This window comes from Eptesicus fuscus, chromosome 16 (genome assembly GCF_027574615.1).
Source record: "Eptesicus fuscus isolate TK198812 chromosome 16, DD_ASM_mEF_20220401, whole genome shotgun sequence".
Taxonomy (NCBI): domain Eukaryota; kingdom Metazoa; phylum Chordata; class Mammalia; order Chiroptera; family Vespertilionidae; genus Eptesicus; species Eptesicus fuscus.
The window spans coordinates 19270451-19293293 of record NC_072488.1 but is presented as its reverse complement, the minus strand read 5'-3'; the positions used below and the strand labels follow the sequence as shown (position 1 = coordinate 19293293).

The 22843-nt window shown below is 37.1% G+C and overlaps 1 protein-coding gene across 1 annotated transcript in view; it reads left to right on the top strand.

Annotated features, from left to right (window-relative positions):
• Positions 1-414: 414 nt before the first annotated feature.
• The window catches only part of HNRNPLL (heterogeneous nuclear ribonucleoprotein L like), a 30816-nt gene continuing 8387 nt past the window's right edge, over positions 415-22843 (top strand). The window contains exons 1-7 of the mRNA XM_054727898.1: positions 415-895; positions 8035-8153; positions 11049-11286; positions 12579-12659; positions 13819-13920; positions 14009-14081; positions 18449-18520. Of these exons, the coding sequence (XP_054583873.1) occupies positions 713-895; positions 8035-8153; positions 11049-11286; positions 12579-12659; positions 13819-13920; positions 14009-14081; positions 18449-18520 (868 nt within the window). The 5' untranslated portion in view covers positions 415-712. The remainder of the gene's footprint in view (positions 896-8034; positions 8154-11048; positions 11287-12578; positions 12660-13818; positions 13921-14008; positions 14082-18448; positions 18521-22843) is intronic.

The window sequence follows — 22843 nt, the reverse complement described above, 5'->3', positions numbered from 1 at the left end:
TTTAAATTAGGGCGGTTAACACCCGCAGCCCTAACACCTTTGTAAGCCTCCTCGCCCGCCGAGCCTCAGGTTAGCCTAACAGCGCCAACCGCCCGGCGGCTGCAACCGCTCCCGGGAGGCGCGCGGCGAGCGTTGCGCCGTCAGGACTCTGGGGCCAGGGGCCGAGTTGGGAAGGAGCCGGGAAGGCGAGGGCGGGCCGTGGGGGGCTTTTGACGAACAGTCCTTCTAGCCAATGGGAAGCCTGGTCGGCTTTTCCATCTGCCAATAGGGACGGAGACAAAGGTTGTGGGGGGCGCTTCCCGCGGGCTGCGGCTGGATTCCATCCTGCGCGGCGACGGCGCGGGCGCGGGCGCGGGGGGGCGGGGCGGAGGCCGAGCCTGGGCGGCGGGCAGCGGATCCGGGGAGGAGGGAAGACCGGAAGCCACGGTCGCGTCCCATCCTTAGATTCGCTCCCTCGGGGTGGGACGGAGACGGCGGAGCGGGGTGAGGCCGAATGTTGGCTCCTTAATACCAGGGAGCGGCCGCTCGGGAGCCTCCTCCCCGGGCGCTCTCCGTAGCCAACCCGCCCCTGGGCGCGCCGCCCCCGCGGACGGCCCGGCCGCGCAGACCCAGCCGCAGACGCGCTGCCCGCGCGGGGACGGACCGGCGGCCCGAGGCCCGCACCACGCCGCCACCCCCACCCGCCTGCCCGCCGGTCCCTCCGGCCGTCGCCATGTCCTCCTCCTCCTCCTCCCCCCGGGAGACGTACGAGGAGGATCGGGAGTACGAGAGCCAGGCCAAGCGCCTCAAGACCGAGGAGGGGGAGATCGACTACTCGGCCGAGGAAGGCGAGAACCGCCGGGAAGCGACGCCCCGGGGCGGGGGCGATGGCGGCGGCCGGAGCTTCTCGCAGCCGGTAACAAAGCGCGGCGCCCCGTCCGTCCGTCCGCCCGCCCGCCGTGCCTTGGCGGCTCCCCGGGAAGCAGGGCCCCGTGGCGGGGACTGGCTCTGGGCCTCCTGCCCGCTGCTTCCCTTCGCGGCTGCGAGGACCGAGTGGCCGGCTCGCCTCTCGGGGAGCTTTTCTGGATGGGCCCTACCTGTGTGCCGCGTCCCGATCGCGGCCCCGGCCCCGGCCTGGCCGCAGGCCCGGGCGCGAGGCGGCGGCCGGCCCTGAACTTGAGGAGGGTCGGGGGGGGGGGGGGCGGCGGGGAGGCGTTGCTTCCGCCCGGGGGGCTTCGGGGCGCGCGGAGCTCTTTGTTAGCGGAACTCTCCCGGCCGCTGGCCGGCGTCCGGACGCCCCGCTCGGTCCTTTCGGCCCGTCTGCCCGCAGCATCCGCGCGCGGGCCGCGGTTGCGGGATCGCGTGGCGTCTGCTCGCCCAGGTCCCCGGGAGAGTCCCACCGGATGGCTGGTGGCGCTTCTGGCGCCCACACCCTTCGTTCCCCCGAAGGTTTCACTGGAACAGGTGGACTCTCGGCAGGGTTGGCGTGCGCGCTTTGCCACCCAGTTTTATGATGATTGCGGAGTACGGTCTTTAGCTCTTCGGTTAAAAAAAAAAATGTATTGGTAGGTTGTTATGTTAGGACATCCCTACTTTCAAGGAAGACAGATCTTAAAATCACCTCACTTCTTCATTGAAGAAGTTTATACCTCGTTCAACACCCGCTCCTAGATTCTTGTTTCTCTAAAAAAATCGCCGGAGGCATCAGGAATGTGAACGTGGTTTTATCCACAGCAAATGGTAACTCAAGCTTCCGTTGGATGGAGACTTGAAGGAAACAAGCAAAGGAATTGTTTTTTTTTTTTTAAATTCTTTATTGATTAAGGTATCACATATTTGTCCTCGTCCTCCCAAGGAATTGTTTTTTTTTTTTTTTTTGCCCCTTTTTGGTGCATAAGCTAGCTTAATGACTTGGATGTTCTTGAAACATGTAACACATTTTAATTGTGATTTTATTTTTCATTGTTTTTTTTTGTTTGTTTCTTTTTTTCCTTGTTTTTTGCCCGCCCCCCTTACTCTGTTCTGCTAGTAACAGGAAATTAAAGATTGTTAAAGTGGTTTGTTTGCTGATGAGATGAAAATTTATTCCTCAATTTTTATTAGATTTGCAAGATGGCAAAATGCCAAGATAAAAATGTAGATCCTAGGGTTTCCAAATAAAGGAATATATATTATGTAGAGAATCTAGTTTGAATTTAAGATACATTAATACACGTTAATGATACACGTTAATGATGATAGGAATACTATGATGATTTATTGGGTGAATATGGGATGGGAGATGGGATGAAGTTACTTCGTTAGCTCCCACAGGACAAGCTTAGAGACCGTGTGGGTGTCTAGCAACTACACTGTGTGGAATAAAACATTCAAAGATGTGTGCTCTGGAGCACTAAAATGGTTAGCTAAACGCTACAGTAAATGATTTTCAGGCCTAGTTTTGGGAAAGAAACGAAAAGCAGTAGGTATTACTACCTTTTGGCTTTATTTCTTCATGGTTGTACAAAAGTGAAAAGAGCTGTTTAATAGAGGCGTCAGCCCAACCAAGGCAGGTGCTACCTATCACACGAGATGGTTGGATTATGATCACTGTGAGCTCTTAACTCATTAAAAAAAATTCTTGAGCCCCTACCATGTATGTGCCAGGTGCAGTTCTTAGTGATAAAATAGTAAAAAAAAAAGTCTCTTATTCGGAAGTCGGGGAGTTTACATCATTCAGTGCTTTCCTTTTTCCTTTATGAAGTTGAATGTAACTTTCAAAGCTTGCAGTTACAGTCACAGCAACTGGGATGAACTTAAGCAAAACAAAAAGAGGTCGGGGTAGGGAATTTATTGGCCCATGTAACTGGGAAAGCCAAGTTGTGGCACTACTTCCAGGCATGGCTGGACTCAGGGATTTAGATGATGTCATAGAGACTGGATTCTTTCCATGTTTCAGCTCTGTCTTATAACTAGCAAATAAAGAGAACCTTCTCTCTTCCCCAATGCCCATATTTATCTCTGATCAACCTTTTTTTTTTTTTTTTTTTTTGCCTCTCACTTCATTCTCACAACTAATTGTGCTATCTCTGAAGCTGGGGAGGCATGACTGTGATTGAGAATACCAATATAATAATGTGGATTGGAAGAAGTTTTTTCCTTTTTCTTTTTTTTTTTTGGTGTGTTTAACCAGAAGAAATGGGAAGGGCGGGGGCGGGTTCTGGGTAGGCAAAACCAAAGGATTTGTAGTACCTGAGGGGGGGGGGGCGGGGGAGGACAAGGTTATTTTTAAAAGGTAATTCGAATCACATGGCTCTTCTTTTTAATTTTTGTTAGGTGATCAAATATACCTAAAAACTTTGGATAGGAAAATTAAAGTGGTTCTCATATTTTGGATCTGCTGTATTGTTTCTTTTTTAAAAAGACCAAGTAAAGAGATGTGATTATTTAATAAGAAAAAAGAAAAACTCTAAGCATAGTGTGAGTTAAAAAATATTTGCAGCTGCCCCTTAAAACTAGTTTGTTCTTGGTCTATATAAAGTCTTTAAAGTCAAAGAAGGGATAATCTTGAATATCTGGAAATGCTGTATTCCTTTCTTGATACTACATTGATAAATTCTTAAGTATCCAGAGAAAGATTGCCAGAATAGAGAGGGCACTTAAAAATCACATCATAAGCCCGTCCATCATGGCTTAGTGGTTGAGCGTCTACCTATGAACCAGGAGGTCACTGTTCGATTCCCAGTCAGGGCACATGCCTGGGTTGTGGGCTCCATCCCAGCAGGAGGCAGCTGATCAAGGATTCTCATCATTGATGTTATATTTTTAAAAAATCACATCATAAGAGGAATGATAGAAGAAATTGGAGGGACATTTATCCTGAAGGGTAAACTTAGCGGTGTGATTTAACCATTATAAGTAATTGAAGGCTCTCATGTAGAAGAGGGAAATATAGATAAGGGCAGGAGTGCCAACATTTATTGAATAACTACCTCTTGCACTGCTAAGCATTTTTTGTTTCATTTATTTATTGTAATCTTACATGGTGAGGGTACTGTTCTTTTTTAAGTCAAACTGAGAAAGATTAAGTAACTAGCCTAAGGTCACTGAGCCAATTAGTGTCCAAAGATTCAAAAGCTGATCTGACTCCAGAAGCCATTTTGGATAGGAAACTACAGGGAGACAGAAATGGATGCAATATTATGAAGAATTTTCTAAAGTATAAGGGGTTGTCTCACTAGGTAGTGCGTTTCCTGTCATTTAAGGTGTTTAAGGAGAGACTGGATAACCACTTGGCAGTGGGTCTGTGTGTCTGGTGTTGGGGGATGAATTACTGAATTTGAGGTTGGTCTTTCTTAATCCTATTACGGGCGGAAAAGACGGTTGAGTGGCTCCTGAGCAAATGTGCATAGAGATGTTGGGAAAACAAAAAGCGTGAGGACATTGCGCCTGGCCCTTGTGAATTTACAGTTCAGTTGTTGCTGTTCTGTATGAAGATAATAATGTGACCTGCTTATTCCTCTTAGATGGAAGCTTCCCTTCTCTATTATTTAATAGAGCTTGGTCTTCAACCTCCAGTTGTCAAAATTAGCACTTAAGATTGGTGTTATTAGAGTTTGTCCTTGAGATAGCCTTTGAGGGACAGGGAGTTTGGAATGCTTATGAAGAGACTGATCTATAGCCTGCAGTGGGGATCGAATTATGCCTTCATAGTTGGCATAAGTTTACCCCGGCAAAGACCTAAGTGGCATTTGATGGAATGATGTCTGGGTACCCAGTAGCACCGTGGGCATAGTCTGGGGAGATAGTCCAGTTTGGCGCTCTGACCCGCACTCGCCTGGGCAACCCCTTCTTCCCAGCCTCGGATCACCTCCTCCTTGCCTAGCAGAAACTCAAAGGGCTTGTTTCTGACCTGGGAGAAAGCAGATTTCTTTCCATCCTCAAGCATCCCGGTGAGGTGCACCACGCAGGTCTGGCCCTGCTTCCGGAAAGTGCACGCATCTCCCCCTGCCCTCCCCCTGCCCGCCCTCGGCGGAAGCTGCGGCGGCTGTAGCTGTGGCGGCTGTAGCTGTGGCCTCAGCGGATGGGCGGGGTGGACCAAGACCCCACCTGGTGGTGGCCGTGGTTCCAGGGCTTTGCCTCTTCCCCAAGAAAATACTGATTTAGTAAAGTATTTTGGGGTTGAGGAGAGATAGGGGGGTGAAAATAGTTTGAAAAGATATCTTTAATATGTCAGTTTTATATTTTGAAACAACCCTAGGTTTGTGTGTTTTTTTTGTTTTATATAATAAACTACAGAAAGGATGAGAAATTTTAAAATTAAAGAAAAGGAGACATAATTTAAAGATAGAGAAATATCAAGGAATGGCAAATTCATTGAGTGGGAATAAGGGAAATACAAGTGGTTGGGAAACGTTTTCTGTCTTGAGGTTGAGATAATTGTGAGATATTCATATCTCCTCCTAAATACCATATTGATAGCATTCAATATTTTCCAGCTTCTATAGAATGACTTGAGTTTCCATCTGTTTCATTTGGGAAATATAAGTAATAATATATTAAAGTCAGATCTTTTGAGGGATTCTTAAATTGGTCCTATAATCCATTTCTTTGTGAGAAGACCAGTTTGAAAAAAGTCATGTTCCTTAGCACTATCTGCAAGATAGTGGTTATCCATGATGGGAAGGGAGGTAGGAGGAGAGATATGTTCAACTGATTGGTAGTTTCATTTATTAGACTGGGTGGTAAGTTATATTGTTCTTCGTACCCTTTTGCAGATCTTAAATATTATATAATGAAATACTTTCCCAACTTTTTATCATATAAAATGTTCAATTAATATGCCATTTTTAATGTGTTATTTGGGATTTTAATCTCTATATCACTCTACATACACATTTTTTCCCTAAACTATTTGAAAGTAAGTTACAGACATTACAATTATCCTTAAGTATCCCAAATATTCCTAAGAATAGAGATACTCTTTCTTAAACCATTACCATTATAATGGTATCTAAGACAATAATTCCATTATATAATCTAATATCCTATTTAAATTCTCCAATTGTCCCTAAGATGCCTTTGTAGCAGTTTTTATCTGTTATAAAATGAAGGCTCACATATTGCATTTGGTTGTTGTCTGTCTTCAGTCTCAGTCTGAAATCTACTGTTTTTCGATACTAACTTTGTGAAGAGTCCAGGACAATATAGGTATTTTTTTTGCATTTTAACCTTTGCCAGCTGATATCTAAGGATCAATGGAGATTTTAGAGTAAAACTTGTTATTTCTACTTTAAATGTGTGTCTAAATTCAGGTTTTTAGGTTTTATTTAGAGCTCTATTTTTGCATTATTGTTGTCCAATTATATTTAGAGCTTAATATGGTGATAATGCACATTTGGTTGTTGCATTTCACTATAGGCAGGGTTTCATTTGTTAAGGTTGCTAAGAGAATGTTGGTTTACATAGGGAACAATCAGAAGGATTTGTTTTAAATTTAGTGACATGTAATGAATATCTGTAAGCATAGAAAAGACTAAACTTAAGCAATTCAAATGAAATTTCAAGGATTGAATTAATATTTTCTTTTTTTTTTTGAATTAATATTTTCAAAGGACTGAAATTGTTTGTTGGCTATGCCAATCATATAGCATAGTCCCATGGTTACTTTACATATTTAAATCAGTTCTTTTTAAAAAAATTCTGACATAATATTTTATTGGCATAAGTCTATTTTTCTAGACTTTATAATGAAAAAATTTGGCAAGTCTTTTAAAATAGCCATAAAGGGATTTAATTTTCTTTAAATGATTCTTAAGTTTTATAGTGCTTTTAGATTAGTCTGTTTGGAGGACAAAGAAACCTTTTATTTAATAGATTTTTGGGATATCTCTGTATATATCCATATATACACGAATATATCCATATATGAGTGAATTATACATGGAAATAATTTCTGAAGTGATGCAAGAGAGGTGCCCAGCGGCTACCTATAAATATAAATCTTTGTCTTAATAAAACTTGAATAAATAAATGAGAGAGCTATTTTAATTTTAAAAATAAACTGGTGAATATAATAGAATCAGGGGCATAGAAAGGGAGTGGACTGACAATTCTCGGGGGGAAATGGGTGAGGAGGGTGTGGGAAGAGACTGGACAAAAATCGTACACCTATGGATGAGGACAGTGTGTGGGGGGGTAAGGGCAGAGGGTCGGGTGGGGACCGGGTGGAGGGGAGCTATGGGGGAAAAAAGAGGAACAACTGTAATAATCTGAACAATAAAGATTTATTTTAAAAAATAACTCTCTTACACAGTCCCTTTTAAAATAAGTTTTAAGACCATATGCTTATATTTAAAAACTTCCTGCTGGGCATACTAAAAGATGCAGAGTACTCCATAGAAGCCTCGAAGGCTGGTGATTCTGAGAACTCCATGTTCATCAACAAAGATGGTACTTGGTATAAACTTAAGTTGTCACGTGTACTGCTGAGTAACAAAGTTGTAGAGGGAGTAACCAATTAAATAAGGACAAAAGATTATATAAATCTACTATATTACAGAAAAGATAAAGTATATAATCTTTATACTAAAGGAAAGTTTTAAATTGGGACTTTTTCTTCATTTGGACTACTTGCGAATTTGATTTTATGGGGGTAAAATTATGAAATTATGAATACAAAATGTATTTCCAATCTTAGCATGAAGATTTTTTTCTGAGAGTTTCTTGAAGTTGAAATAAGTTATTAAATAACTTATTTTTACTTCTTATTGAGAAAGAATGTCCCCTTTTAAGAAATAAAAATATTCATGCCAGACATTAAGTTGGTGATTTTACTTTTAGGTCCTTTTGCAAACATGTGTTTGTTTTTTTTTTAAATTTGTCTTTGTTGTTGAAAGTATTACACAAGTCCCCCTTTTTCAAACCCCTCCATTGACCTCCTCCACCATGCTCCCCTCTCCCAGGCCTTCACCGCAACTTAAAAAAAGTTTGTTTTTTTACGACAAAGTTGAATGTACTAAGAGATATAATTTGGGTTTTTTAAGTTTTTAATTACAAATTATTTTCTCTTGCTAGGAGGCAGGTGGAAGTCATCATAAAGTTTCCGTTTCCCCCGTTGTCCATGTTCGAGGACTCTGTGAGTCTGTGGTGGAAGCGGACCTTGTGGAGGCTCTGGAAAAGTTTGGGACAATATGGTAAGGACAATAGGGACTCCATGCAGATTGAAAACCGTATGGTAGAACCAGCTGCTGGGTTGCTGCTGCCTTGATGTTATCACTGAATTTCTTTGGAATCTTGTTTTTAACCTTTCCGGGATGATGCATGGATGTATTTTTGTGGCCTTGATCACCTCTCACTTCCCAGCTAGGTTGTATAGGTAAAATTGATTATTGCTTCTTTCATCTGATTTCAAATGAGTCCATGATTCCTTCTTAACATTGCTTTAAACCAGTGAGTTGGTTACACCCTTCATCTTCAAAGTTTCAAGTGGTTAGTGGTACTTAAATACTGATTTTTTTTTTTTAATCCTCACCCAAGGATATTTTTTCCACCAGTCTTTTTAGAGGGAGGCAGGTAGGAGGAGGATAGAAAAAGCAACATCAATGTGAAAGAGACACATCAATTGGTTGCCTCCCTCATGCACCCTGACAAGAGCTACAACCCAACATGAGCCAGGAATGGAACCTGCAACCCAGGTGTGTGTGCCCTTGACCAGGAATAGAGCCCAAGACCCTTTGGTGTGAGTGTTGATGCTCTGACCACTTAGCAACATTGGCCAGGGCTTAAATACTGATTAAGAAATTATTTTGGAATATTTAGGAACTGGCAACTAAAAGTGTGTAGATGAAAGGTAGGCATTATTTGCTTAGCTACATGTTATGGTGAGTTCTTATGCAGGTCATGAGCAGTGTTTTATCCTAGCTTGTCTTCCATATTCACACAGCTGGTGTGTGGTTATGAGTATTGACTTAAGTGAAAACATAATTAGAAAAGTGAAACTGCTACCAAAAATAGACACTTAAAAATTCTTCCTAAGTTATTTTTGGAGTATGTCTGGTTATTGCTCTCTTCTTAGCATGGATAATCTAGAGTTGATTTTTATTATTTTTTTCCATGATGAATATGTTTGGAGTTTCGTTGTAGGCCTCAGTGACACAGACTACATCAAAATATATAAACAGGAGAGAAATTTCAATATATTTGCTGAGATGGCTTGATTGCTTCAATTTTATAAATATTTATATCGAGTTTTTGAGTATTGAAAGGATGATACATAAATAGATAGTGAGGGAGTGGTTAGAGATATCCAACAGAAAGGAATAATTGCATCAGAAGTTTTAGGTGATAACTTCTATCATGACATTTTTTATTAATTTCTTTGGTGACTTCATTGAGAGGTAGATAACTTGGCAAACCTGTTATCCTCAACTTACATACCTCAGAAATCACTGATATACATAATGTTTATCCTTGGAGGTACAAATTGGGAATTCACATGGGTATAAGAAAGCCCATTTCTTGAATTATTACTAAGATTACCATATCACTTCTTAGTCATATAGAGTAGATCTTGGAAGATAGTCTGTCTGGAGAGTTATGTATTGAAGCAGACTCCTTTGACCGTTTTTAGGCGTGGGTGTTGGCACCAGACTAACTCCATTCACTATAAGGACCTTCTAAGTGGTGCATTGTCCCATGGAGTTATAAAGAGATGGTTATTTATGGTTTATTTATTTTTTTGTTCTTATATATGTAGGGCTTTTAAAGTTATTTTCTTATAGCCAAGAAATACTAAAGCTATGTGGGAAAAACAGGTGATGGGAAAATATAGTTGAAACTTTTATGTTAATTATGACCATGACCTGAATGTTGGCATTAAAGAACTATGTGTTTAAGTTGGTGAGTAATTTGAATTACTTTTGGGTAGCCTGTTCATTTTTAGACTCTATACTGTTAGATGTTTTGTCCATGGTAAAGTGTTCCATATATGAATATTATTCAGATAATGTGCATAGTACATCATTCTGCCCTCAAGATTGGTAGTTATGTGGATAGAAAAGTCGTGAAATAATTGGAACAAATTAGTGTATAATTAAGAGCTTAAGTGACAAATATGAATTATAGGAGTTTCAGTTGTATGAAATGGTATTGGATAAGTCACTGCTTTAAAGCTGAAGGAACCTTGAATAGTCTCCAGTGAAAAGCAGGTGTTTTGCTTCAAAATGTTGTATTTATAGAACTTTTTTCTATTTGTTTGTTTACTTTGTGATATATAATATAAAGATTATACAGAAACTGCTCATAATAAAACGGTGAATGAATCATCAAGTTCAATATTTGCTAAGTTTATACGTAAAAGTTAGACGCATAGGAAGGAAGTTCAGGAGAAACTATAACAACATGTTGAGAATGATTGTGTCATGATAATAAAATTGCTGTATTTTTTGTCTTTATTTTATAGTGTATTTGTGTATTATAATCAAAAGAATATTTAAAAATATATGCTGAGTCTCTTTTTCTCCCTTTCCCACTCCCATTAAAGGAGAGGATGCTAGGTAGTGATTAGTTTAACATTTTATAACAGAACTTTTGGGATCTAATTTGTATAGTAAATCTTGTGCCTCTCCCTGTTTTTATTTAAAATTTAGTAAACATGTCTTGAGTTGTAAGTTGAAAGCACCCACTATATGTCCCTTAGCTGTTTTGGTTATTTTTTTCTCTCTTTGGTCTTTCAATCTTCCTAACATTAATGCTTTTTAAAGATTTTTTAAGAAATTATGTGCCAGACAGTTTAAGTGTATTCTTAAAATATGTGTGATATTCTAATAAATATCTTTTCACATTCTTTAATATTTAAAAATATTTTGGGTGAGATTTAGGGGAGAAATTTGGTCAGTTTGCAATTGTTTTTATCTGTTCTCTGTTTTTAGTAAGATAAGTGAAAGTATAGTCAGTTATAAGTGTGTGCACTTATTTACTTGGAAAAATCAATAGATAGTAGTTATTAAATTCTGCTTTTACTTGATTGAAAACAAATAATGTTAATGGAACTTATTATATTTGGGTTTTCCCTCCCAATCTCTTTCCAGCTATGTGATGATGATGCCATTTAAACGGCAGGCTCTCGTGGAATTTGAGAACATAGATAGCGCCAAAGAATGTGTGACATTTGCTGCGGATGAACCTGTGTACATTGCTGGTCAGCAGGCTTTTTTCAACTATTCTACAAGCAAAAGGATCACTCGGCCAGGAAATACTGATGATCCTTCAGGAGGCAACAAAGTTCTTCTATTATCAATTCAAAATCCTCTTTACCCAATTACAGTGGTATGGATTTTTAATATGCCAAACTAAATTAAAAGAGATTTTGGACTTTTCTGTTAGAATGACTAACATAGTTTTCTTCACTGCCATGTAGTTATTTAAAAATAGTGGTTGTCTTTAGAATTATTAAATTAATTTTGATTATTAAGCTTAATGAACAAAGAAATGGTGAGCGCTGGTGCTAAAAAGGTCAGAAGCACAGTTGTCATAATTAAGTAGGCAAATTTAAAGCATCAGTGTTAACTGTTTCTAATAAGAAATTAGACAGGCTTGGAAATGATCTAAGAATTCTCTCACTTATGCCAGCACATGTATCAAAAGCATCTACTAGGTAATGACAGACTCCCATAGCATATTGTAAGATGCATATGCCATTATTATAAGGTCTTTTGATAAACTTGTTAAAAACCGGCCTTATTTCTTTAATTAGTACCATTTCTAGTAAGGGTATATGATATTGGGACATAAATTTAAATTGTAGTTTATGCTTTAACTTTAATTAGACATTTATCTTTATTTTATAATATTTATAGGCTTAATAGACTGTTACTATATTTGCAGTATTTGGTGTTTTGGAAAAAAATATAACTTCATCTAGTACAAGTACTCTGATTTGTTTATTGTTGTATCCCTAGTACCTAATGGTAATTTCTTGAAAGTTGAAGAATTATTCGTAAGAAGGTGTTTAAGTTCTCTCTTAGATGATTCAGGCATCTTGTTCAAAGTCATCTAACACTGTATAAATGATCTTTCCTGGGTCTTTTCTGAATAGCCATTGTTCCTTGAAAAATGGATACTGAGCTATTCTACTACCACTTAATAAATATTTATTACTGTAATTCAAGTGATTGTAATATGAAACATTTCTTGATGATATTTGGAAAAAACAAGTTAATTGATTACAGTTTTGGTATTAATTGTGTATAGCCAGTATTTTAGTCACCTATTAAGAAAATAAAAATTGAGGATTCATTTAGGGAGCAAATAGGTAAAGTTCAAATGTTTCATTGGAACTTCTCTAATGTGTGGGTATATTGTATAGGTGGGGAAGTAACTTTAGATTTATTAAAGTATAACAGTTTTTAAAGTTTAATTAGCAATTAATAGAAGTGACATCTTGATAGTTTTTAAAAATTCTTTATTGTTGGAAGTATTACATATGTCCCTTTTCCCCTCATTGTCGTCTCCCAGCCTGCCTCCACCCTTGTTAGTTTTTTAAGTAAAGGAAATCAGTGTGTAGCTTTAATGTTTTTCCAAATAGAAAATATGAAGAAATCTTTTCCTTTCCTTCTTAGGATGTTTTATATACTGTATGCAACCCTGTTGGAAAAGTGCAACGTATTGTTATATTCAAGAGAAATGGGATACAAGCGATGGTTGAATATCCTTTATTTATAACTTTTTTATTGATATGTGTGAATGCTGTGTAACATAGACCTTATTTTTTCCTATGTAATCATTTCTAGGCAAGTGGTGTTTATTCCCTCTCAATCTCTTTTTCTGAGATTTAAAAAATGAAACTGCCGCACCCATAGACAATTTTGCTTGCTACCATGAAACAATCCAGTGCTTTGCCTTTTTACTGGGGAAAAAATAACACTTTGATAATATGTACACTTTTACCTTTTTAAAATTTATCTTGAATGAACTTTTTCTGAAGCTCTTCTTAAAATAGGTCGTTTGGAAGTACCAAAACTTTAGAATCAATAGAACCTTTCTTACCTTTCTTTATTGACTCTTAGAAATATTTTTTTTGTTGTTAAATTTGTTATATGTTGAATAAAAAGAAAAAGTTGTAAAATAGTATATAAAGTACAATCCCATTAAAAATAATTTTAAAAAACCACCCTAACATATGCATAGAGAAAGGTTAGGGCTTTATAGCAAACTCTAATGGTGCTTCTGGAGAGATTTTTTTTTTTCTGACCATTTTTGTGATTTGATTTTTGGAAAGAATTACAGAATTAAAAAAAATTATAGACTTATGTCATTTTAAAAAACAATAAAATGAGGATAGTTACATGATTATAAAACCCCTGCCTTTTCAGAAATATATAAAAATTAAATGTTTGTTTTGTATTACTTTGGTTCTTTGTAATGTTAATAGTAAAATATTGCCTGTTTCGAGATAGCAAGTTCTCTTTTGCTAGGGAATGTGACCATGCCCCCTTCCCTTCTCTCCAATTTATAAAGTACTTCTGATTACTTAGATGGATTAGTATGTAGATAGGTAGGTTGGATTATGTTACTTTTAATATCATTGATCCTTTTTTATAAAAAATTTATTTTTAAATTACAGTTGGCATACAATATTATATTAGTTTCAGGTGTACAACATAGTTCTTAGACCCTTATGTACCCTACAATGGTAACTTTGATATTAAAATTAAATTCTCCTACTAAAATTCATCTAGAAATTTTATTTGGTAAAACATTCCAGAAGTGAAAGAGTTGTTTCTTATTTTTTAAGTCCTTTTTTAGGGATTGGATAATGATTAAACATTGGACATCTTAAACCAGATTTCCTTAATAGAGCTTATGTTTGAATCAGTCCTTTGTGCCCAGAAAGCTAAAGCAGCACTCAATGGAGCAGATATATATGCTGGATGTTGCACGCTAAAAATTGAATATGCAAGGGTAAATATTTTTTTCAACACTTCACCAAAGAAATATTTATGTTTTGGTATTATATATTAAATTCGAACTTTCTTTTTAATCTTAACAGCCAACTCGTCTAAATGTTATTAGGAATGACAATGACAGTTGGGACTACACTAAACCATATTTGGGAAGACGAGGTAAGTATTTTATGCATTTTAGAATGTACTTACATCTGCTGAAAATTTTTACATGCAGTTAGATTCCTTTTTTCTGAGATGAGCTAGTTCATTCAAATGAAAATGTTGGTGAATGCTTTTGTTGCAAAAGGCCATGTAATGCTGGAAAATAACCTTGAACATTAGTGCCCCCTACTGGTATGTACTGAGTTATTTATATTTAGTTCAACAAAGGAGCCCACACATACAAGCACGCCCGCAGTTCAAGGACTTGCATTTCTCCAAGCAGCTCTCTCTCTTTGGAGGAGAGGAAACTGATTCAGAATATTCCTTACAAACTTCAAACTTGCACACTGCTTCTCTATGGAAAGGACTTTCCCCCCAAGCTGGACAAGGCATTAAGAAGGATAGAGGACTCCAGCAGGCTGACTCTACACTTCATCATGCACAACATCGGCATCAGCAAAAAGCCCTCTGAAAAACTCAGACTTGCAATTCACCTTGACTGCATACTGCATGCACCATCACCCAAGTTTTTAAAGGAGGACACTTAACAGTACTTCAGACTTGCATGGGATGAACACCATGATAGACTGTGCCCATGTATTCAAGTTGTATGTATATATTGGTCTGATTTCCCTTAAGGTTTCAGTTGTAGAATTTAAGATTTTACACTAACGGATACTAGACGTTACCTACAATGTTGTAAATATTAATGCCCATTACTGTAACTGTTTGCAGCTTAGATTCAAATTGTTAATTGGCAAATACCAGGGCCAATTTATTTACAGGTCTTGGGAATTGATAATGCTCAACCAATCCACACAGATATTAACGACAAAAGGATTAGAAAGGTGCACACTTGCTGCACTTAAGTTTTTCCCCTCCAGTGTGGTCATTGAATAGAATAATATAATGAAAAGGTGCATGATATGTAAAAGACAATTTTCTGTGTGGTTTGATTTTTGTAAAGTGGCTGTTTATAAGTTGTTACTTCTTGTAACAATTTAAGGTTATCACTCATGTTAATTTGTGTAACTAGAAATTTTGACATTTCAAATGTAGGTGAAAGTAACATGTCTGTTCAAGGTAGAATATATTTAAACTTGATAAATTTGAATATAAGAGCAGTTCATTTGAGATACATTTTCACCTATAATCTATAAATGCTAGATTTCATGAGCATAGATTTTACTGGTAAACTTGTTCAATGAAGTGTGTGGCAATTTTGGAATATACAGGTTAAAATGTGGATCTTGTAAAAACAAGGGGGCTGCAATATTGGCTACATCTCAACTACAATATCAGCATCTGAACCATATGTTGGGAAAACTCACCAAGATGAGCATGTCTGTAAAATTTAATAAACTAAGAAAAATTCGTATGGCATCCAAAACATCTTGGGCAGTAGGGACTCTATAATAGAGTATGTACTCTTGCCCAAAGAAAAAATACAATGCTGTGGTCCTTGGACTCTTTAAATATTTAGGACTTTTGGATGATTGGCCCCTTTAATTCTCAATTTTCAGGAAATTATCTTGCCTTATGTATGGGGTTACAAAAAGATTTGTTTTGTAATGCAGCTTTGGCTGGACCCCCACATTTTTCACTACTCACAGTAATATGCTTGGTACAGGCTTGGTGCAGATGGATACAGTATTGGGAAACAAAGCCTTACTACTCAAACAACAGAACAGGTGGTTGATGAGAAATCTCTCACTTCTGTCAAATTGTAGTCAGTTATTGAACACTCAGGGGTGTTGTTTTACTTATTTGAAATAGTGATTTTGGTTACATTTTTCTTAATGTCTCTTAAAACATTTATAGACATGCTTCTTATTTTGATAGTGTTAACATCTATTCTTTTAAAAGGTCAAAAGTTTATACAAAGCCAGCTTACATTAATTTTTCATGCAGGGAATTACAGTCAGAAAAGTTTAGAAATTTGTAAGGTAGATATTTAAATAGTGAAGTATAATTAAAGAAAGTCAAACAGAATTTTAGTTGTTTATGCTTTCAAGGGAGAAGAATTTTTGTTGTCTGGCAAGATGATAGCCGTTTATGTTTTTGTTGTGACTAGCTTCTACTCAAGTTGATATTGAAGTGTACCTTTTCTACCAAAACAAAGCGCTTTTATAAATATAACCTCATTTTTAAAGTCCTTTTCAGCCCAAATTACATTTCAGTGTAAAGAATTCTAAGCCTGGACTCCAGAGAATCCCTCCTGAAATGTTAAGCAAAACTTGTCGATATATGTCTCTTTTGGGGGAGAAGGCCCACACCTTCCATCAGATTTCTGATGAATCCAGGAAAGGTTACAAACACTATTTATAGCCTAGTGTGTTCAGTGTATGACTCTTCTGCACACTTCTTCTATTTTTTGTGGCCTTATATTAGGTCGTGAATGCTTCAAATAAAGAGAATGATTAATAATGAGGATGTTTGGCTGAAAGATAACTTGGAGATTATATCTACCCTAACTCCTTCATTTTATGAATGAAGATTGTTCCTGTGATTATACTGCAAGTTAGTGGTTCAGTGGGGGTCTGTTTCTCAATCCACTGCTCTTTCCTTTATAGCACACCATTAACTATCAATAAAATGGAGCCCTGAAAACAAGCTGATATTGGTTGAAAATTTCTAGATTAGATTTGTATATAGTGGTTGGTGGCATGCTTAAATAGAGGCACATTAGCACAATGTATTAGCAGATTGGATTGATTCAAGAGGAGTGAGACTTAAATGATGATGATATAATGAAAAAAGGGAACTATGATTGTTTAGTCTGGAGAAGAAATGACTTTGGGGAAATGGAGTGGGAGGATCATAGCCTTGAAGCACTTGGAAGGGTTTTTGGAGAAAGAATGAGTGAGGAACCAAATGGGATAGAATATGGGTAGAGGACCAATTTCTGTATACCTGTATAATACAAAAATTAATTTCCTGATGATTTAGGCTTACCTGGAAATGTAAGGGAAAGTAGTGAGTATCTTGTTACTGGTTTGGGTAAGCAGAGGCTAGTCAGGGGTAGGGAACCTTTTTTCTGCCAAGGGCCATTTGGATATTTATAACATCATTTGTGGGCCATACAAAATTATCATTGTAAAAATTAGCCTGCTGTATTTGGTCAAACATTTAACTAACTCACGCCTAATGCTTTGGCAGAGGCAGACCAGATGATTGTGAGGGCCTCATGTGGCCCGAGGGCCGGGCGTTCTCCACCCCTGGGCTAGTTGGTCCCAATTAATGTAAAGAAAATTTATACACTGAATAAAAATTGAACTAAATGACCTTAGTTCCCTATCAATGCTGTGATAACTTGGAATAGGTAATTAAAATGATACTGCTCTAGACTGAGGTGAAAATTAAAGTATTTCTCATCTCCCATAAATCTCATTTGTTTAGTTGACTATAATGATATAAAGAGCCTCTCTCTCTTTGAGTTTTCAAAGATTAGAATGACCAGACTCTTAAGATATATTTTAAAAAATCTTACCGAACACTATAATTTTTGACCAGCAAATTTTCTAAAAGTATTGTACAATGAATTTTAAAATTTACTAACCAACATTGGAAGTGCTATTTTAGAAACTTTTTATTGAAACCTCAAATTAGATTTGGGAACATTGGCATGCCTTCCCTGAAGATGTAGCTAAAATAAAAATTATACTTTAGGAGTATTGTAGTATTCTCATCCAATAATGTAGCCCCCTTGGTTAGCTTTATCTTGGCATATTTAAACGTTGGGGGGTGCTCATAGTCCTGCCTGGTGTTAAGCTCTATCCACAATGACCAGTCCATGCTATAATCTGGGCCAGTGATGTGCAAATTTCCAGCTCTGAAGTCTGTAGGTGTTTGTAAATATGTGTATATACATACAAAATACTCTGTGTTTACTGATTGTGAAACCATGTAATACAGGTTGTTGTTGGCTTATGCTGAACTTCTTGAAAGAAGCCCACTTTGAAAATGTGTTGCTGTTGAAGCTAATAGTATGATTCAGGTACTGTCTTTCAAAAGTACTGCACTTAAAGCTTGTTTTAAAGACATGTATTGGTAAAAACTTCTGTACAGTGTCAAACTCTAGCATTGTGTACATTCTCTTTCTGAAAAGTATCCATTCTTCTTAATTTTGAAAGTGTGATTGTATTTGGCATTTGCCAAAAAGATATTTTCAAGTTAAGTGGAGTTTGTTAGATAGAAGTACTTTCTTAAACTTTTGGTGTTTGTATTTAAAATGGATATGAATGGATGTTTAAAGTTAACCAGGAATCATATTTTTTTTATTATGAATTGTAATGGATGTTTTGAATGGGTTTTCCCATGTGAGAACTCTGTTAAGTACTTGGATCAAAATTGTTAAAACCATGTTTCTACTTTTGTGTCAGATAGAGGAAAGGGTCGCCAGAGACAAGCCATTTTGGGAGAACACCCTTCTTCGTTTAGACATGATGGCTATGGTAAGTTTGTCAAGGCAGAAGGAAGGTAGTATAGACGAACTGTTAGCATTTTTGCATTTCTGATGAATGGCACATTTCTTGTTTCTATATTTCCTGCTCACTTGACTTGGTTTATATGGGAATGGTCCCTTATAATGTACTCCCAAGGCGTTGTGCAAAACCTTTTTTTTTTTTTTTTAAGACTATTGATATATAATTCTTGAGTTAAATGAGTTATTGGTTGGGGATTCGAAAGTTTTTTTTTTTTAATTTTTTACCATTATATCTTGTTTTGTTTTGTCTTGGTTTTGATTAGTAACGGGCTCTGGTTTTGTTAGAGGACCAAAAAGAAGTATTATTGCTCAGTAAAGTGTATTTTCTTTCATTCTAGCAATTATGAACAAAGAGGAATTTTGAGTAAGAAAGGCAGGAAGAATGGGGTATTTATTGAAAAGGAAACATGTTTCTGGTTAGATCTTTAATTATTTTAGTTCTACAGTTGGTATTTTGGCTTTAAATTCGTTTTATTTAACTTCTCTCTTAAAACTTCTTCAGGTTTTTTTTTTTAAAAACTTATTTGGTTTTAATGTTTGCTATGTTGGCAAGTTTAAGATTATGAAACCAAGAATAATCTTCCTCAGGAAAGAGTTCTCAGGCTATTGTTCTTGTGAGTAGATGTTGAGAATTGCTGTTGATAAGATTAACTGGTTATAAGTTCTGTGGTTTTAAATGTTTTTTAGTTTTTATTGACTCTACCTATTCTGTGGTTTAAAGTTGAAGTCCAGTGCTATTTGGAGTAGTAGAAAATGGAAATTACTTTTATCATAGAAAAGTCCCTGGTGTTGCCTATTGTCTGAAATGCCTACATGCTTGATGACCATTAGCTGTGAATTTTAGCTTATTCCCTGTTGCTGTTTTTTTGAACTCCAGGAATTTATTACGTTTGTTTGTTGAAGTTTCTATAGTAGTCTTTATGGCAGAAGACATTGAAACTTGTTATATCAAACAGTAAGTGTGGTGTATAGAATGAAAATCTTACTGTGGACTGTCAATTTAGTGAGTGTGTCCTTGACAGTTTGTCTTAGTTTCTTTAACAGTGTAAATGTTAACAGTGGTCGTTTGGGTAGTTCTGACCCTCAGTAAAGAAACACTTATTAGGAGCCCACTGTGCTTTGCATAATGGAGGGTTAAAAAAGAATTGCTAACCACAAGTTTGTAGTGGAGTTGTAGAATATATAACTGTGTCATGGGTGTCAGCTGAAGGTTAAAATTGATTAATGTTTGGCAAAGCAGGCTAGAAAAATCTGTGAAAGAATAAATGAAGGACAGAGAACTCTACTGTAGTAGTGTTGACACATACTTTTCTCAGTGTGAGTTTTCAGATTTTCCTTCCTTTATAAAATTTATCTGATTGAAAAGTTGTATAAATAAAAATATGTTTTATGCTCTAGAAGAACTTTATATATATATATATTTTAAAGCCTATTATAAAATACTCTGTCAGTTTCATGCCCTAATTTATTTAGAGTGTTCGTGTGTGTGTGTGTGTGTGTGTGTGTGTGTGTGTATGTATAAATTTTAAAGCACAAGTTTACTTAAAGAGGTGAGGTGCAAAATTCTTTGGAATGATGATGGTTATTAAATAGGGATCTTTCAGGCTCTGGAGAGTCCTGCTGAAGAGGAATGGTTGTGGTGGGGTTGTGTAGGGCATCTGTTCTGAGCTATGTCCATTGAAACACTTAACTGAGAATAATTCTCCTTTCCTAGAGAAGTATGAAGAATAGGGTATAGGAGGGGAGAGGGACCGGTGGTGGGCTGAGAGGGGAGAGAAGGAGATGGAGAGAGGGAAAGAGAAAGAGAGAGTTATGAATAAAGAGGCAGAGAAGTAAGATGTGAAACTGGGGAAAGGTGATGATGGGAGTGGGTGCTAGTGATACTGAACCTTTTCACAAATCCTGCAAATCACAGCTGAATCCCTTAGGTTTAGCTGTTCCGAAAAACAGGCTTATTTGCATTTTTGTGCCATATCACATGTGGCTTTCCCTTTATGTTGGTATGTAAGAGGTTTAATTATTTAATTAGATTAAATTTGTTACTTAATTTTTATAACAGTTTAAATCTGTGCTTTCAGAATTCTTTAACTCTTTTTAATTTGGGAAGCCCAGCCTATGAGGTGAACTGGTAAAAGCCCTGATACTTGAAAAGTGGCAAAAATAAACATAAAGATTTATTTGGGGTGAGCCCAAGAAAAGTTTGTGTATTAATTGTTAGTGTCTTTGGATATGGTTCTGGACCAAAGATTTTAGAAAATGCCTTCAAAATATTAATAATGCCTATTTATGTAGCATTTTTTCACATAAGTGAATTTTTTAAATACCGAAAGCATTAGTTTTTCAAGCACCAAAACTTTTTTGCATGAACTAGTTAGTATAGAAAGCTTTTAAATGACTTCTGTCTTTTTCTTATCTTCCTAAACAATCTAGGTAACAATTTAAGTTCTATAGGTAACATAATTTAATTCTGATGGCTAAAGGTCATAATTATAAACATAAGTGATATTCTTGCACTGAATTTGATTGTTACATAGACAGTAGATCTCAAAGTTTTTTACTTTAGCCAACTTACATAGAATGGAAAGTTTCTGCTGCCCATCTACCATACATCTTTCCACTTTCCATGGAAAAGAAAATTTGGTGATAATAGTAAAGTGTCATTACTGTACGAGCAAGTGGTGGGGTGTATATATGTATGTACACTTTTGTAAGAGGGAAAAGAATGATTGATATATGACCCCAATGTATGTATAACAGTTTAAATTAGAGGCCAAAATATGTATAGTTACAAGTAACTCACCCTGACCTATATTGATTGTTTTGATAAACTACCAATTACCAGCAGAAGAGCAGTTGGAAACCATGACCAATTTTAAGGCAACACTGATGACAATATATTGATAAGTATTCTATAACAACGATTTTCAACCTTTTTCATCTCGTGGCGCACATAAATTAATTACTAAAATTCTGCGGCACACCAAAATTATATTTTTTGCTGATCTGACAAAAAAAAGGATACAATTTTGATTGATTCACACTGGAAGGTTATTGTCATTTTTTTATTTGACGATCTAAGGGAAAAGAGGTCAGTGTCCCTGACTAAAGAGTATGGTATTGCATGTTTTAAAAATTCTTGTGGCACACCAGTTGAAAATTGCTGCTTTATAAAACCGCAGGAATTTACACCATTTGTATGTGCTCAGTGGTGGTGCTGTGTTATGAATGGCAGCTACACTTAGAATACTGAGTTGGAGTCCATGTGAGCTCTAATAGCATGCTGTTATACCAGAATATAGTAGTTCTTAGTAACTCAGTAGATGACAAGTTACTGAGTCTCATAAAAATGAAAGTCAGAAGCATTATATACTCTTCACTCTTGAGAAACGAGGAAAGGACTTGGGAGTTTGGGTTGGTTTCTTGCCCATAAGGAGGACCTTTGCATGTTTCAAGAATGTGCTTCTATAATTACTAACTCAGGAGCTGCTGAGATGTATTTCTGAGCTATTTGTCTCCAGCTTCGTTGTCCCTTCTGAGTTCTTATTTAAGAACTTTCTCCAGACTCCCCGATTCCTGTCTATTTCACTCACTCGAGCTTTATTTTTCTTGTTCCTTCCAATCAGTTGTGGATGGGTAAAACAGATGAAGTTGTTGAGAACTACTCTAAAGTTAGCAGGTGGATTCTTAAGGATTTGCAGTATGAGAGATGTAGATTTTTGTGTTTCTGTGACAACAGGTTCAGGTACTCCGGCATTCTCTTCTGGTTCTTGATGTTGTGGCAAAAAATGGATTGCTGCATAATGACACCTCGGAATAGGTGTGATATTAACTGAATTAGAAGTAGAATAAAATACTAACCTGAAAGTACATTATAGTAAATTATATTTAAAGGAGAACTAAAGTTGTTCTTTTTGTTATCTCTGTATATAGTTTTCTAGATTTCACTGTATATGTTATGGTATTATCCTCTAAAAGATGTTGGCAGAAGGGATTTTTTTTAAAACTTGAGTTATAATGTATATACAGTGGCCCAAAGATTTACTCTGATTTCCCCCTCCCCATTTATGGCCTGATCTTATATACTTTTGTGGGGGGGCGGGGGGGGGTTAAACTACTATTTTTTAAAATACAGAAACATAAAACCTGATGTATGCAGGTACATGCAGGCCTAAGTATGTATATGGGATCTGGTACAAATGTAGATTTTATTAATTCACACAGGTTATATTTGAACATTGACACATTTGTGTTTTCTTTGGCCATACATCAGTCTAGTTCTAGTAAGAGTTAT